Consider the following 15,931-nt stretch of genomic DNA (forward strand, 5'->3'; position numbering starts at 1 on the left):
CATTACCATAAACTCACACTGCAACTAAAGAACAGCACATTCAAAATGCTTATAAATCAATGTAGACAGATCTAAGCATAGACCCCCTCAAACCATTGAATTATACGGAGAGAGAGTAACTCAATGTAAAATCCTCAATTTCCCTATCACAGATAGCTGGAAATTCCAATGCTTTTCTGAAAAGATTCTTGTTTTCTTCCTCTCTGCGCATGCATCACTCAACAATTCAATACTGACTCCAAATTAGTCCATACTGAGCTGCACGTTTCAAATCCAACCACTGAATGCACAGCAACAAAAGATAGTGCATCTCTGTTAAGATTTCAATATTGGTTATCCATATAATGTGCTGACTATAAATTGTACTGGATTGTGTACTGATGTACAAATGTGTCAGTTTTCTTCTCTACTAAATCTACACAACTCAGGTTATCTCACCTGGTAGGACAAACAAGAATCAATCCACCTCATTCAGGAAGATTTGATCTGATAGCTGTTTGTTAGTATCAAAAATATATCAAAGTTTTCCCTAATTTACTTTTCCTGGATAAAATCATAAAATTATAGTCTCATCAGTACAGCAAAAATGGGACTTTACCCTCATTATATTTATATCTTAAAGCACCCCCTCACACATAATGAATAAATTTCAACACCAAGATCCAACAAATTTCAAATTCTGGGAACCATAACTCGAAACTTCCCAAATGATTTTAACAAATTTTTTATACTACATGATCAGCTATTGAACCTCATTATAATGTGTATTTTACACTATTAGCATACCACTTCGAAGGAAGAAAACCAAGCAGAATCAAAACTATGCTCAATTTTAGAGCTAATGTTAATAAAAGCACACACTTGATCAAACATCGGCTATTAAAAGAACTAATACCTTAAATTCAGAAATGAACATTATAAGCTTGTAAACTACAAGTCACTGTTGTATTTTATAGGATTTCTCAAGTTCTCCCATTTTTCTGAGCCCAAAACTTGAAGCAATTTTCTTTGTAAATTTCAATCCTCTTCAAATCTGTGCAACAGAAATGTAGTGCTATTTCAAAAAGCCCAGCAGAGGTCTGTACAACATTCCTGCTCAACCTCCCCCCCCCCCACCTCTCTCTCTCTCTCTGAAGTTGTCCGGACAGTTTTCCTTACCACGCGTTATCACTTGCTTTAAACAGACTTGGCAGGCAATCTAATCCTCCCTGAAAAGGTCAGTGCCATTTTAACTGCCTTTCAATCACATTATGCATGGTGCAGCACACGTTCTCTGCGATGCCTCCAGCTCTTGTCTAGACTGGATCAATACCTGAGCGATATCACTAGAGGAATGACACATGATGCCAATCGACCCGAAATCCCTAAATGGAACTGAACAGAAGGGAACAACTGGCCGCCTCTGACCTATCGCTACCTAATCTACTTAGTCCCATCTGCTCAGGCCGAAATAACAACCAAAGATTTCCTCAGTCAGTGGTTTGCAGTGAGTGGGGACTTGCTCAGGCAGAACAACCCCCCTCCCCTCAGCTTTGAAGTCACATTACAAAGCAGGTATGAAAGCACAGCATCAAACATTTTCTGATGCCATCATTACTTTCTTATCTCCTTGCTCATTCCACAGTTACTATAGTTTCATCTACAGTGTGTCAATAGTCTGCTATCTGTAAGCAGCCTCAGTTAGTTACTGTTCAGTCACTTTCTTTAAACTGCAGTGAATCATTTAAAGATGATAGTCCTGGTTTAGGTTGAATCAATTCAATTTTTGGGTTAATGGATTTATTACTTTTTGCTAAAGTGCATCATACACTGAATAAAAACAACATTTTTAACGTGACATAAATGGAAATAAAGCTTTGAAATATCACTGCTCCTTCTTCTATTTAACCTGTTGGTGTTTGCTATGTTCCTCAACATTCTAAAATGGTCAAAAGTGAATATTGGAATGGTACACAAACAAGAAACATCAAGGTAGTCCATCCAGCCAATTCCTAAGTGAACAAATATACACTGTATTCTCTCTGCACATCATTTTCCCACTTCTTTGTGCCATAAAACTATTCATCCTCACATGAAGAATAACTACTTAATAGCTACTAATGTGTATGAAACCAATTCCAGGAGCCAAAAAGTGGAGAGGGAATAAGTCATAATTACAGCTCCACACGAATTGAAATTTGGGACAGCAACACAGGCACATTGCAGAGCTCTGGCACTGATTCTATACAGCAGATGATAAACTTGAAGCAACCGAAAATCCTTATGAACATCTTCTATGTTATGTCCTTACTCAAAATGCCTATTATACCCGAAATGGAAAGCTCGCTTTGAGTGACCTACAACCACACAGTCAAATTCCAAACACTGCAATCAGGGGCACCAATCAAATTATCCACCCTAGGAGGCTGCACGTTACTTTCTTTGAAAAGTGTGTTTTTTTACCCATCCAGAACAGAACAGCAAATAGTGCTCATATGTCAGGAATCTGTACGTTCTCCCGTGTCTGCGTGGGTTTCCTCTGGGTGCTCCGGTTTCCTCCCACATTGCAAAGACGTACGGGTAGGTTAATTTGGGTTTAAAAAATGGGCGGCGTGGACTCGTTGGGCCAGAAGGGCCTGTTACCACGCTGTAAATAAAATTTAAAAAAACTTAATTTAAAAATTCCTGCACTTTGAAACAAAACAATAAGGTCCAATAAGGAGACCATGCTGTGGTTTCTTGAAGATCTTGCCAAGTATATACTCCTCTCCTTTCAAGCTGGTTGAGTATACAGACTTGTTCTTCAGCCAACATGACAGGCCTAGCCATGAAGCGCATCTGACACAAACTCTGGAGCTTTCATTAGAAAAACGGTACAAATTGATCGCAGACCTTGTACCTGCAATCCCCCTGGCAGCTCCCACTAGACACAGCTTTTTAAATATTTTATAACTTTTGAAATGAGACACTGTGCTCCTTGCCCTACCTCATTTAGGTAAAACAAGGGAGATAACAGGGAATTTTGTTTGACAAGCTCTCATTTCTCAGCTATTCTGCCCTCAGTGAGCCAAAAGCAGAGCCTCACTAAAATTACATTCCCAGGACTGGTCAAGTTAAGGTCAAATATTAGGAATGAACAAATTGCTTGATTTGAGAGATTTCTTTAAAGGAAATTTACCAGCAGAATTTTAGTCTTTCTCACAGATTTCTGCAGAATAAGACCTTGCCATTCCTCAGTAACTACAGAAGATATTCATTAATGTTTTAACAAAATCCATATTAACTTCTGATAAAAAATACATAATTAACATTTCTTTGTAAATTCAAACACAGAATGTGGTTATCATAGCTGCCCTTGAAAAGATGGTATAAAAATAAAGGATGTTGGAACGCTCAGCAGATCATGCAGCGCTGTAGAAAGCAAAACAAAGTCAATGCTTCAGGTTTGAAGATCCTTTACCAGAACTTGGAAACAGAGAAATCAAGTCAGCTTTAAGTTCCAGAGAAGGTGGGGGTTAGCAGAAATAGATACGACAAAGGAAATATCTCTCTTATAGGTCTGACATGTTAACTGTTTCTCTTTCTAAGAATGCAGCCTGACCTGCTGAGGGTCTCCAGCATTTTCTGTTTTTATTACAGTTCCAGCTTCTGCAGGTTTTTAATTTTCATTTTCCCTTGTAAAGATTGTGCCTTCTCAAACTAGTGCAGTCCATGTGGTGTTGTACTCCCACACTGCTATTTAGGTAAGAGGACCATGTTCCAGGATTTTTGCCCAGTAAAACTGAACAAGCAGCAAAATAATTCCAATTCATGATAGTATATGATTTCAAAGGGAACAATTCAATTGTTGGGCTTACCATAATTCTGTTACCCTGGTCCTTCTAGGCAGAGGACAGTGCCGGGAGGTGCTGTTAACAAAGCTTTTGTCAAGTTGCTACAGTGCATCCTGTAGAAAATACATTTTCGAACAATAGTGTGCCAATGATGGAGGAGAGAATGCTAAAATTGGAAGTTGGAGGAGACAATTAAATAGGCTGTTTTATCCTGATGCTGTTGACCAGGCATGTGGAGAGCATTTTATCATACAATTTGTGTCTCCTCAGCAATAAAAAGACTTCATGAAGTCAGAAGAATTCTGAGCTTCTAACCCGTAATACATCTCTTTGAGGTTAGGAATTCTTACGGCAAACTTTGAAATTGCATTTCTCAAGTTTCCAAACAAATTCCATACCAGGTAACCCTCTCAAAAAAAAAAATTACCATGGATTATTCTGTAGTTAATGAAATTTTGCATCCCAAGTATAGTCAGCTGTTACCTCTCTCAAAGTAAGTAAATTTACATTTCCTTACAAAAGAGGAGGCCTTTCAACCCATCGAGTCTATGCCAGCTCTCAGAGAAATTTCCTCAAGCCCACTGCCCTGGTTATTTTCCTGTAACCTATTCTCTCGTACATGCCCACTAATGCCCCAATTCTTCCATCACCCACCTGCACTAGAGTAATTTACAGTAAACAATTAGCCTGTGGGAGAAAATCAGAGTATGTGGAGGAAACCATGCAGTTACAGGAGGACATGCAAACTTCACACAGACAGCACAGAGAATCAGAATCAAACACAGGTTGATGGAGCTGTGAGACAGCTACAGTACCTGCAGTGTCACCGTGCCACCATCCTTAGTTAAAGTTTGTTTCAGCTCAAAGAAATTAAGATGTTTTCAAATCCCAACACATACATACCTAAAAGATAACTTAATTTTTCTTTATTTATTAACTTTTCCAACAACTAGCACTGCAGGCAAGGCCAGCATTCATTGCCCATGCCTAATTGCCCATGAGTAGGTAGCAATGAGCTCACTTCTTGAACTATTACAGTCCTTCTGATGAAGATACTACCACAATTTAAGAGCCGCGAAGTAATGATGCAGCTTTACAAAACTCTGGTTAGGCCACACTAAGAGTACTGTGCCCAGTTCTGGTCGCCTCATTAGGGGAAGGATGTGGAGGCGTTGGAAAGGGTGCAGAGGAGATTTACCAGGATGCTGCCTGGATTAGAGAGTATGGATTATGAGGAAAGACTAAAGGAACTAGGGCTTTACTCATTGGAGAGAAGGAGGATGAGGGGAGACATGATAGAGGTATACAAGATAGAGTGGACAGCCAGCGCCTCTTTCCCAGGGCACCAATGCTCGAGGACATGGCTTTAAGGTAATGGGTGGGAAGTTCAAGGGAGATGTCAGAGGGAGGTTTTTCACCCAGAGAGTGGTTGGCGCATGGAATGCACTGCCTGGGGTGATGGTGGAGGTTGATACGTTGGTCAAGTTCAAGAGATTGTTAGATAAGCATATGGAGGAATTTAAGATAGAGGGATATGTGGGAGGAAGGGGTTAGATAGTCTTAGGTGTGGTTCGAAGGGTGGCACAACATGGTGGGCCGAAGGGCCTGTATTGTGCTGTATTGCTCTATGGTTCTATGGTTCAATGATGCTGAATAGAGGATTCCAGGATTTGGAACCAAGCGACAATGAAGTTACGCTGATATACTTAAAAATCAGTATAGTTATGACTTAAAAAGGAACATTCGGTGTCCCCATTTGCCTGAAGCTCTTGTCCTTTTTGGTGCAAGGGTTAGCAGTTTGGGAAATGCTATCGGAGTAGCTGAGGCATTCTGTAGTAGTACACAAAGCTGTCACTACATGCCAGCAGAGGAGTGAATATTGAGGATGGTGAACAAGATGCCAATCAAGGCAGCTGCTTTGTCCTGGTGGTGTATATGATGAAATACTCTCCTAATTTCCTGGATGAGTATTGTAGAACTCCACTCATCCAGGAAATTGGGAGAGTATTTCATCATATACCTGACTTATGCCTTGCAAAGGGTCGAAAGGTTCAGGAAGTGAAATACTTGATGCTGAATCCCCAATCTCTGATCTCCTCTTGGAGCCACAGTATCTGTATGGCTCACTCAGGTGTGCTTCTTATCAATGGTAGCCTGCCAAATATTGATGAAAGGGGCTCATTGGTTATGCCACTGAATATCAAGGAGAGGTAGTTAGACTCTTTCTGGTTAGAGACAATCATTATCTGGCAATTTAATGATCCTAATCTTACTTAGTTCTTGCTTCACTCAGGCAAGAACTGATTCATTTGCTGAGGACCTGTGAATGGAATTGAACTGAGTTATTTTTAAAAAACTTACAAATTAATTCAGTAGATCAAGCCAGAGGATTAAATATTGCCTAAAAAAGACCTAGAGAAAAAAATGTCCAGGTACCAAAATCAGCAGTAAGGGTTTTAGGAAATGGATTTTTAAAAACTTAAGAGCATTAATATAACAAAACAGAGCCTTTTATAGTGTGGAAACAACAATCTCTGAACCAACATCATCAATAAACTAGATTAGATGTTACCACAGCTCAAGAGCAATGCCATGGCTGTAAACGCAACCCCACCTCCCAAAGATGTTCTGGGAAAGTGATAGCTGTGGTATAAAATGACTTGCTTTTACTTTATCTTTACTTCCCTCCAGAGCTAACTGGACAATCACCATTTTCTGACCAACATTTACTGGAAATGACAACAGTTTTATCTAAATTTCAGAACATTTTGTCTTCATCCAAGCCATTCATGAATCTGGTTTTGAACCTGGCCAAAACTAGAAATCCTAGATACAGACTGCATAGATAGCAATGAGCATTCTGAATTCTTTAATAAGTTCAAAATATAGAAAAGATTAACCACTTTCAGAAAGCATTCATTGTAAATTGTCTTTTAGTAAATGATTATAAAAGTTTGATTAGCTAACAGTGGCAGAATAAAACCTTCAAAATATTGCATACCTCGAAAGCCACCTTCTAATAAGGTTGTAGCGCGTATTCTCTTCTGTCCACACCATTCATATTCTTCAAATCTGTTCCCACTTGCACTCTCATTTTCTATGTCCACAGACTCATCATCATTTGTGTAAGAGCCATCTCGCTGTGGAATAAAATAAACCATTTTAATAATTAATGATTTAACCAGTTTAACTGGGCTGGATTATGCTGCTGCTAGTTGGCGGGTCCGTAAAGAACCAATGGCTAACTGCAATGTGTGTGGCAATGCATTCTGGACTTCCAGGCTGAACATTAGAGCATAGAAACTGGGAACGTGCTGGACATCAGATGCATCCTCATTCGACCTTTCACTGTGTCCATGAAATTACTATTTTGTAAGTTGCTGGAATTAGGGATTTGATACACTTCATATCTGGCCCCTCAGCTCTACACCAGCCATAAAGCAGGTGCATTTAGTGTCACTTCATTCAAGATGGACTTATTTCAATGTATATTTATGTTTTAATTAATTAACTTCCCTTTAATGTGTTTCAAATAAATTTATCTTTTTTTTCCTTAATATTTTCAGATGTCATTGATAATCAGTGAAAAGGTCCCCTGATAGTACAAGTTGTCAGAAGGCCACTGAATCTATCAGTGAGCTGACTACAGGCAGGGCCTTTGTTCCCACAGCCTGCAGTTCAGGCACTGTTTGTGGTCTGCTGCGCCGTATGGAAGAGCTGCAGAAGTGATACTGGCAGTAAGCTGGGACCACACTGCCACTAAAATTCATTTGGCTACAGGGCTAAAGAGGATAGCAACTGTAAGCTCGAGCTAGGATCAGCAGAGTTCAGTCCACTGAGTTGAATTCAATTTACTCACTTTCTGCTCTTTACAGAAACAACTGGAGTCAGTTCAGTGTGTAATTTATCCACTTGTGCAATACTATAGTTTCCTCAAATAGGGTTTCCCAAATGAACATTCCAGTTTATCACTTCTTATATTTACTGCTCAATAAATAATATTTCCTAATTTCTAATAAAGCAGCTTGTTCCACTTTTATATAAATCACAATAAAAAAAAATGTATTCCTCCTACCCCCACACCAAAACAAAATGCTACTCTTATTTTTCACTCTTTTTGCTGTAGTTTCCTCCCCAATCCAAGTTTAATCACGAAGTTATGCTCTTAATAGTAACAATTTATATAGGAAGACCTTTGGAAGATTGAATTTGAAGGCAGAATACAAGGTTAATGACCAGACTCTTAGCAGTGTGGAGGAACAGAGAGGGATCTTAGGATCCACGTCCATAGATCCCTCAAGGTTGCTGCGCAGGTTGACAGGGTTGTTAAGAAGGTGAATGGTGTGTTGGCCTTCATTAGTCGGGGTGGAGTTCAAGAGCCGCGAGGTAATGTTGCAGCTCTATAGAACTCTGGTTAGACCACGCTTGGAGTACTGTATTCAGTTTTGGTCGCCTCATTATAGGAAGGATGTGGAAGCTTTAGAGAGGGTGCAGAGGGGATTTATCAGGCTGATGCCTGGATTGGAGAGCATGTCTTATGAGGATAGGTTGAGTGAGCTAGGGCTTTTCTCTTTGGAGAGAAGGAGAATGAGAGGTGACTTGATAGAGGTGTACAAGATGATAAGAGGCATAGATTGAGTCAGAGACTTTTTTCCAGGGTGAAAATGGCTAACACGAGGGGGCATAATTTTAAGGTGATTGGAGCAAGGTATAAAGGGGATGTCAGAGGTAAGTTTTTTTTTACACAGAGAGTGGTGGGTGCGTGGAATGCACTGCCAGCAGAGGTTGTGGGGGCAGATACATTAGGGACATTTAAGAGACTCTTAGCCACATGAATGATAGAGAAATGGAGGGCTATGTGGGAGAAAGGGTAGATAGATATTAGAGCAGGATAAAATGTCGGCACAACATCGTGGGCTGAAGGGTCAGTACTGTGTTGTAATGTTCTATGTTCTAAATCTGCACTTCCTGAAAGGCAATTGCATTTTCCTTCCGTTTCTTTGTGTTTCATTAGAAGAGAAAATGTTAATAAAGGACTGCATGCACTAGGAAAATTCAAAGTAATTCCTAAAATAGGATTGAAATTAAAACTTATGAAACATATTTAATTGTAAAGTGATTCAAAGGAAATCAAAAAACGTAACAGACTTAAGCAGATTGATTTAACTAGTCTTCAATTTGGAAGAAATTTTATTATACTACTATATATAGCATCATAGAGTATTACAGTACAGAACCAGGCCCTTTAGCCCAACTCATTTCGACCAAGATGTCTATCTGAACTAGACCCATTTGCCTGCATTTGGCTCATATCCCTCAAAGCCTTTTCTATGCATAGACCCGTCCAAATGTCTCTTAAACATTGTAGTTTATTAGGTCACCCCTCAACCTCCTATGCTCCAGGGAATTAATTCCAGCCTATCGAGCCTTCTCTTACACCTCATGCACTCCAGTCCCGCTACCACCCTCATGAATCTTTTCTGCACCCTTTCCAGCTTAATGACATCCTTCCTGGATGGGTGACCAGAGCTGCACACAATACTCTGAGTGTGGTTTCACCAATGACTTGTACAGTTGTAACATGACATCCCAACTCCTGTATGCAATGCCCCAACTGATGAAGGAAAGCATGCCAAACACTTTCGTCACCACCCCGTCTACCTGTGTCGCCACTTTCAGGGAACTAAATACCTGTACCCCTAGTTCTCTCTATTCTACAACACCCTCCAGGGCCCTACCAAGTCCTGCCCTAATTTAATTGACCAAAATGCAACACGTTGCACTTTTCCAAGTTAAATTTCATCTTATATTCCTTGGCCCACTTCCCCAGTTCATCTAGATCCTGTTGTAATCTTAGATAACCTTCTTCACTGTCCACTGCACCACCCAGTAATGATCCCTGTGGCACACCACTGGTCACAGGCCTCTAATCCAAATAACAACCCTCCACTACCACCCTCTGACTCCTTCCACTGAGCTAATTTTGTATCCAGTTAGCTAGCTCACCCTGGATCCCATGTAATTTCACCTTCCAGACTAGCCTACCATGCGGGACTTTGTCAAAAGCCTTGCTAAAGTCTATGTAAACCACGTCTACCACCCTGCCCTCGTCAATCCTATTTGTCACCTCTTCAAAAAAGTCAATCCAATTCAAATTATACATCATATACTATAGAAGTTAACTTAAGATGATGTCAAAATTATCTTTTCCCTTTGAATATGTCAACTTTTTTTTTCCTATACATATTAGTATGTAATAGGGTCCTAATAATAAACAAGCTATATAGCAGCTTCTAAATTTACCTATGCTAATTACTAAGTGGAAGGAACACAGAGACCCAAGGTGTCCCCAATCTAAGTTCTGCAGAAGAGACACAAAGAACTTTGTGTATAAAAAAAAGCATCCAATTATCTATTTGCCTTTCCCATTAATTATTTTACTTCAATTTTTGACTATTTTCAAATATTTAGCACTTAGTTTCATTTGATAACTGAGATAACAAGTGGAACAAAATTCATCCAGACGAGGGAGATGTGTGATAAGGAAAGCAATAAACATCTGCAATTACTAATCAAAAAGATAGTTCAGGCAATTTTCAAAACAACCTTTAGTAAATAAAATTATGGATAATAGCAATAATTTCAAGAAGTATAATAATTTTTGGCCTGGAAGTAGGATCAAAGAAATTTACAGCCCACAAGGCAAATTTGGTTCTTTGAAATAGCTATTCAAGTAAGTCCACTTCCCCTACAGTTTTCCCTTCACCCTGGATTTTCTGAAGTATTTATCCATTTAACTTTTGAAAATCACTCCTGAATCCTCTTCTAGACCATTGCTTCAAACAAAATCCCACTTAAGGTATTACTTCTGTGATAACTTGCAGCAGAATTTAATGTCTGATGTATTTATTTACTATGACTACAAGACTAGCAGTACAATCTCTTATTCTATATAAACTACAGGTCTTGACAAATGATTTGCAGGACAGATTAAAAGGAACTCTCAATGAGTAGCAATAATAGTAAATTATTACTTTACATCAGTTTTTATTCTGGAAGATAATGATGAACTCTCTGCAATAAGTTCACAGCAAGAATGCTAACATTAAAACAGAGGAGAGTACCATCTTAGAAATAAGGAAAATATCAGCTCAACTGCTATTCATTAAGGAGTCCTTAAACCAACAAAGTATGCATGTCCTTTGCCCATGTATTAAAAAGTTTGTGAGAGCCTTCATTAATGATCCTGCTTCCATCATAAGGTCAAAGGTAGGAATGTTTGCTGATGGTTGCACGACATTCAATTCCATTTGCAATTCCTCAGAAAATGAAGTAGTCCATGTTTGCACAAATCAAGATCTGGCTTTCACATTCAGGCATGGGCTAATAAGTGGCAAGTTACAGTCCTTTATGGTCATTCCACATAAATGCCATGCAATGATCATCTCCAACATGAGAGTCTGACCAAAAGTGCTTGCATTTAATGGCACTATCATTACTGAGCCCCCACAGTCCTGGACTCATGACTGACGAGAAAATGAACAAGCTATAGAAAAACAGAGGCTAAAAGATCAGAGACTGGGTTTTCTATGGTGAGTAACTTGCCACCTGACAGTCCAAAGCCTTTTCATTTTTTACCAGGCACAAGTCAGAAATCTGACGGAACACTTGTCTGCTCCAGCAACACTCCTGAAGTTACCAGTGAGTCCTCTCAGGTAGTATGTGCCAGGCCATAAAGCTAGACACCATCCACGACAACATAGCTAGTTTGACTGGCAACCCATGCACCACCCTAAATATCCACCACAGTGCACTGTGGCTTCAGTGTGTATTATCTGTAAATTGCACTGCAGTTATTCATTCAGTTTACCTCCCCATCCCACAACCTATACAGCCAACAAGGATAAGGCCAAAGGGCACACACATCCTCCCTACATTATGACAGGGTTCCATTCCCAAGAACCATTTATAACCTGAACAGTTCATAAGTCAGAAACGCAGCCGTGTTTATTTATTTTAAATAAAATAGGCCAACCAAGGGCAATGTGTAGTTAAACCAGGGTATTTTACTCAACCTTTCAGATTTCTCTGCAAGATGCAATGATACAGCCACGAACAGAGTTCCCACATGGCAGAAGATGCCTGCAGCCCCGCAGCAGCCAGCAAATCCATCCCACCGGTCTCCCAATTGCTCATTCGTATGTATGAGCTGTACATTATCCATGCATTCATAACCTGGGGAGGCCCCAGCACATCCCATCCAGGGCCCAGCAGATAGATGCAATCATAAGGAAAGCACGCCAGTGTCTTTACTTTCTTAGGAGGTTAAGGAGGTTTGGCTTGTCACTGAACACTCTAACAAACTTCTACAGATGTTGAAAGTATCCTGACTGGTTGCACCATGGTCTGGTACAGCAATTCAAATGCACAGGAACGCAAGAAGCTGCAGAGAGTAGCGGACTCTGCCTAATACATCACGGGCACATCCCTCCCCTGGTGGTGTGGGACTTCAGGCTTTTGTTCCTCCTGCCCGATGGTTCCTGCTAGAAGATAGCATGGCCTAGATGGTGGGGAACTTTATGATGGATGTTGCCTTCTTGAGGCAGCACCTTCTGTAGATCGGTTGTATCTACAGGAGGTGCTGCCTCACGAAGGCAACATCTATCAGAGATCCCCACCATCCAGGCCATGCCATCTTCTCGCAGCTACCACTGGGCAGGAAGTACAGAAGCCTGAAGTCCCACACCACCAGGTTCAAGAACAGCTACCTCCCTTCAACCATTTGGTCTTGAACCAACTGGCAAAACCCTAATCACTACAGTTTAGCAACACTATGACCACTTTGATCACTTTGCACTAAAATTATGCACAATTCATTTTTAATTTATGTTTTCTGGTGAATGCTGCTTATATGATGCTGTGTGCCTGTGATGCTGCTGCAAGTAAGTTTCTCATTGCACCTGTGCATATGACAATAAACTTGACTCTGTATGGGAATACCATCAACTGCATGTGTCCTTCCAAGTCCTGACTTGGAAATGAATAGCTATTCCTTCCTGAGTGGTCTAAATACTAAAACTGTCCACAAATCACAGGATAGCTTCACCTGAAGGACTTCCATAGTTCAAGGTGGCACAGCTCAACCCTATCATCTCAAGGACAATTAGGAAAGGGCTACGAATGCTGGCCTTGCTAGTTAGAACCCACATCTTGTAAAATTAATTGAAAAAAAAGACAGGGAGTGTTACCTTGGATTGGACGCTAACAAAGAGAGAAAAAGATCCTGACTTGGAAATGAATAGCTATTCCTTCCTGAGTGGTCTAAATACTAAAACTGTCCACAAATCACAGGATAGCTTCACCTGAAGGACTTCCATAGTTCAAGGTGGCACAGCTCAACCCTATCATCTCAAGGACAATTAGGAAAGGGCTACGAATGCTGGCCTTGCTAGTTAGAACCCACATCTTGTAAAATTAATTGAAAAAAAAGACAGGGAGTGTTACCTTGGATTGGACGCTAACAAAGAGAGAAAAACAATTTGTCCTGACCCAAGAATCTGACGACAAGGGGATGAACCTCATAAAAGTGAGATTAGTAAACTCTTCTGTGTACCAAGGATGGTACAGTGTTTCATCATTCTTCCACAAAGCTATTGACACTGGGTCAACTGTAGGTTTTAAATGTTAAACAGATTTTTGTTAACCATGACGTTAAGATAGGGGCAAATAGATAGAGATGGGTCACTGATCACCTCTGGTCTACTAACTGGCAGAAGAGACTTGAAATGCCTCAAGTGCTAAACAGCTTATTCCTATTCATATGGTGGAATATAACAGAGAAGTATATTTAAAATGGTGAAAGGCTGAAAGATGATGGTGTTCAGAGTGGTCCAGGCACCATAGATGAACACTGACAGCTAATGTGCAGGTACAGCGAGAAATTAGATCGTCAAATGGTATATTGCCCACTATTCCAAGAGGATTTGAATACAAGAGTAAAGACCTCATACTGTAATTATTAAGGTGTTGATATGACTGTATCTAGAATATCAGGCTCAAGTCTGATCTTCCAACCTAAGTAAAAGATATACTTCTGATAGAGAAACTGCAACAAAAGCTTACCAGACTAATTCCTGGGATAGGGGCTTTGTCCTAGATGGAGGGATTACGCAGAACTACCTTGAGTTTGAGAGACTACCTGACTGAAACATCCAAAATTCCCATGGGGTCTAGCAGTATCAATGCAGGAATAATGTTTCCCCGGCTGCAGTATAGGCGACCCCTGTGTTACAGAGATTCGGGTGATGGAAATATAGCCTTAGAGAATTCATAATTCACTATCCAAAAATTTGAGATATGGTATAAAATTTGCTCTCAATGAATTTGTGAAAAAATAGTAAATAATTTATTTTCCAACTCACATTTCTTGATGCATGCACAGATGACTCAGCTACACATTACAGAAAATCACGATACAGGGTGGGGGAGGCACAGGTGGTCGCTAGGAAAGCAATACCCCCACCACCCCCCCACATCCACAGGAACACAGGGGTTGTCTGTAGAAGTACCAGGGATCACTTCCTCAAAAAAAAGGGATCAGCCATTCTGGAGTGAGAAGATATTTCTTTATTCTGATGGTAGTGAATCTTTGGCATTCTCTATCCAAGAGTACCATGGAGCCTCAGTCACTGGGTGTATTCAAGATGGAGACTGACAGATTTTTGGATAATGAGGGACTCAAGGGATATGGGGTTAGTGCAGGAAAGAGGCACATAGAGATCAGTCAAGATCAGTAGAGCAGCCATAAGAGGCCCTTACACTTCATTTTTTTTAAAATATGTTATCCTTTTACATTCCATTCCCTCCTCCTGACTGCAATCAGAAAAGCCCCGACCAGATCCACTTCTCAAATGACTGACAGGAACCACCGACTGTGTCTGCTGTCAGTGGACTCCCAATTCAATGCACTGTCAGACAGTGGATCCAACCAAGACTCCAGGAGAGAATCAGGCAGTAAGATCAGCCTCCACATCCCTGAATTACCAGTCTAGAGATTCATATGCTCTGCTCTAACCCCACTTTAAGTCAGCACCATGATTTCTGTTCCACCATTGATCCAATGGTATTTATGGGAATTTCCATTAACAAAGGTTGTAAAAGTTACTTATCTTCCTTTCTAGTTGTTCCATCCTCAGCTCTCCACTGCACTGTTGTTCTTATATAATGGAATACTGTGCCACATAAAACAATATATTATTTACCAGCTGAAGTGCAGGTATGTGTTTAAGTCTAACTAAAGTCAACTAAATAATGAGCAAGTTCAATCAAAAGTCAATAGCTACTCAGATTAAGGAAAACAACTCTGTTTTGATAGGAGTATCACTTAAGATTGTGTAACATTTTGATGCAAATTATTACTTTTGTACAGTTTTTTTTGAAAAGTCTAACAGAAATTTACAGTAGACACTGTCTAGTATTTGTAGGGTGATGCACCATAAATGCTCCAATATGGAAAAAATTTATATTACCAGCAGTATTGATATATCATTTGCTCACTATGAGTACAAAGATAAACTACGGCATGTCGTGTGCAATACATCAGGCCACTATTTTACAATGATCAGATATATGAAATTGTTAGTATTAAACAGTATTATGAAATCACAAGAGGTCTTTTCTGCCACAAATTATGTACATATTTTTGTAGAAATTACAGTAATGAAATTGATTCTTACATCTATTTAGTTTGTGTTTAATTTTAAGTCTTACCTTATATTGCAACCCAGGATATACATGAAGAAATTAGAAAAATCATTCTGTGTTGCAGCAGCTAGGTAGTAGCGCAAGAGGGGAGCAGGTGGCAGGTAGGATGAAATCGAGTGGTTTGGTGGCATCAAACTGCCAATCCTCTGTTCTAATAGTGGGTTGGGAGAGAAGTAAAAAAGTGAGGTAGTGTAGAGGGTCTGGAGAGATGAGGACTGCTCCAGAATTTGCAAGCAGAAAGATATGTATGTGGAAATGACAGTGCGAACATAATATGTGGTATTATGCTCGAGGATAACAAGAAGTGTATGCCAGGTGACGAGAACAGGAAGGTCTGGGGTCATGATGTCTGAGAG

The 15,931-nt window shown here is 40.0% G+C and overlaps 1 protein-coding gene across 5 annotated transcripts in view; it reads right to left on the bottom strand.

Annotated features, from left to right (window-relative positions):
* The window catches only part of rnf220a (ring finger protein 220a), a 386,135-nt gene that overhangs the window by 58,491 nt on the left and 311,713 nt on the right, over positions 1 to 15,931 (bottom strand). For all 5 annotated transcript variants that reach the window (XM_052011819.1, XM_052011820.1, XM_052011817.1 and 2 more), the window contains one exon: positions 6,814 to 6,952. In XM_052011819.1, coding sequence (XP_051867779.1) covers positions 6,814 to 6,952 — 139 coding nt within the window. The remainder of the gene's footprint in view (positions 1 to 6,813; positions 6,953 to 15,931) is intronic.

Source organism: Pristis pectinata, chromosome 3, assembly GCF_009764475.1.
Source record: "Pristis pectinata isolate sPriPec2 chromosome 3, sPriPec2.1.pri, whole genome shotgun sequence".
NCBI lineage: Eukaryota > Metazoa > Chordata > Chondrichthyes > Rhinopristiformes > Pristidae > Pristis > Pristis pectinata.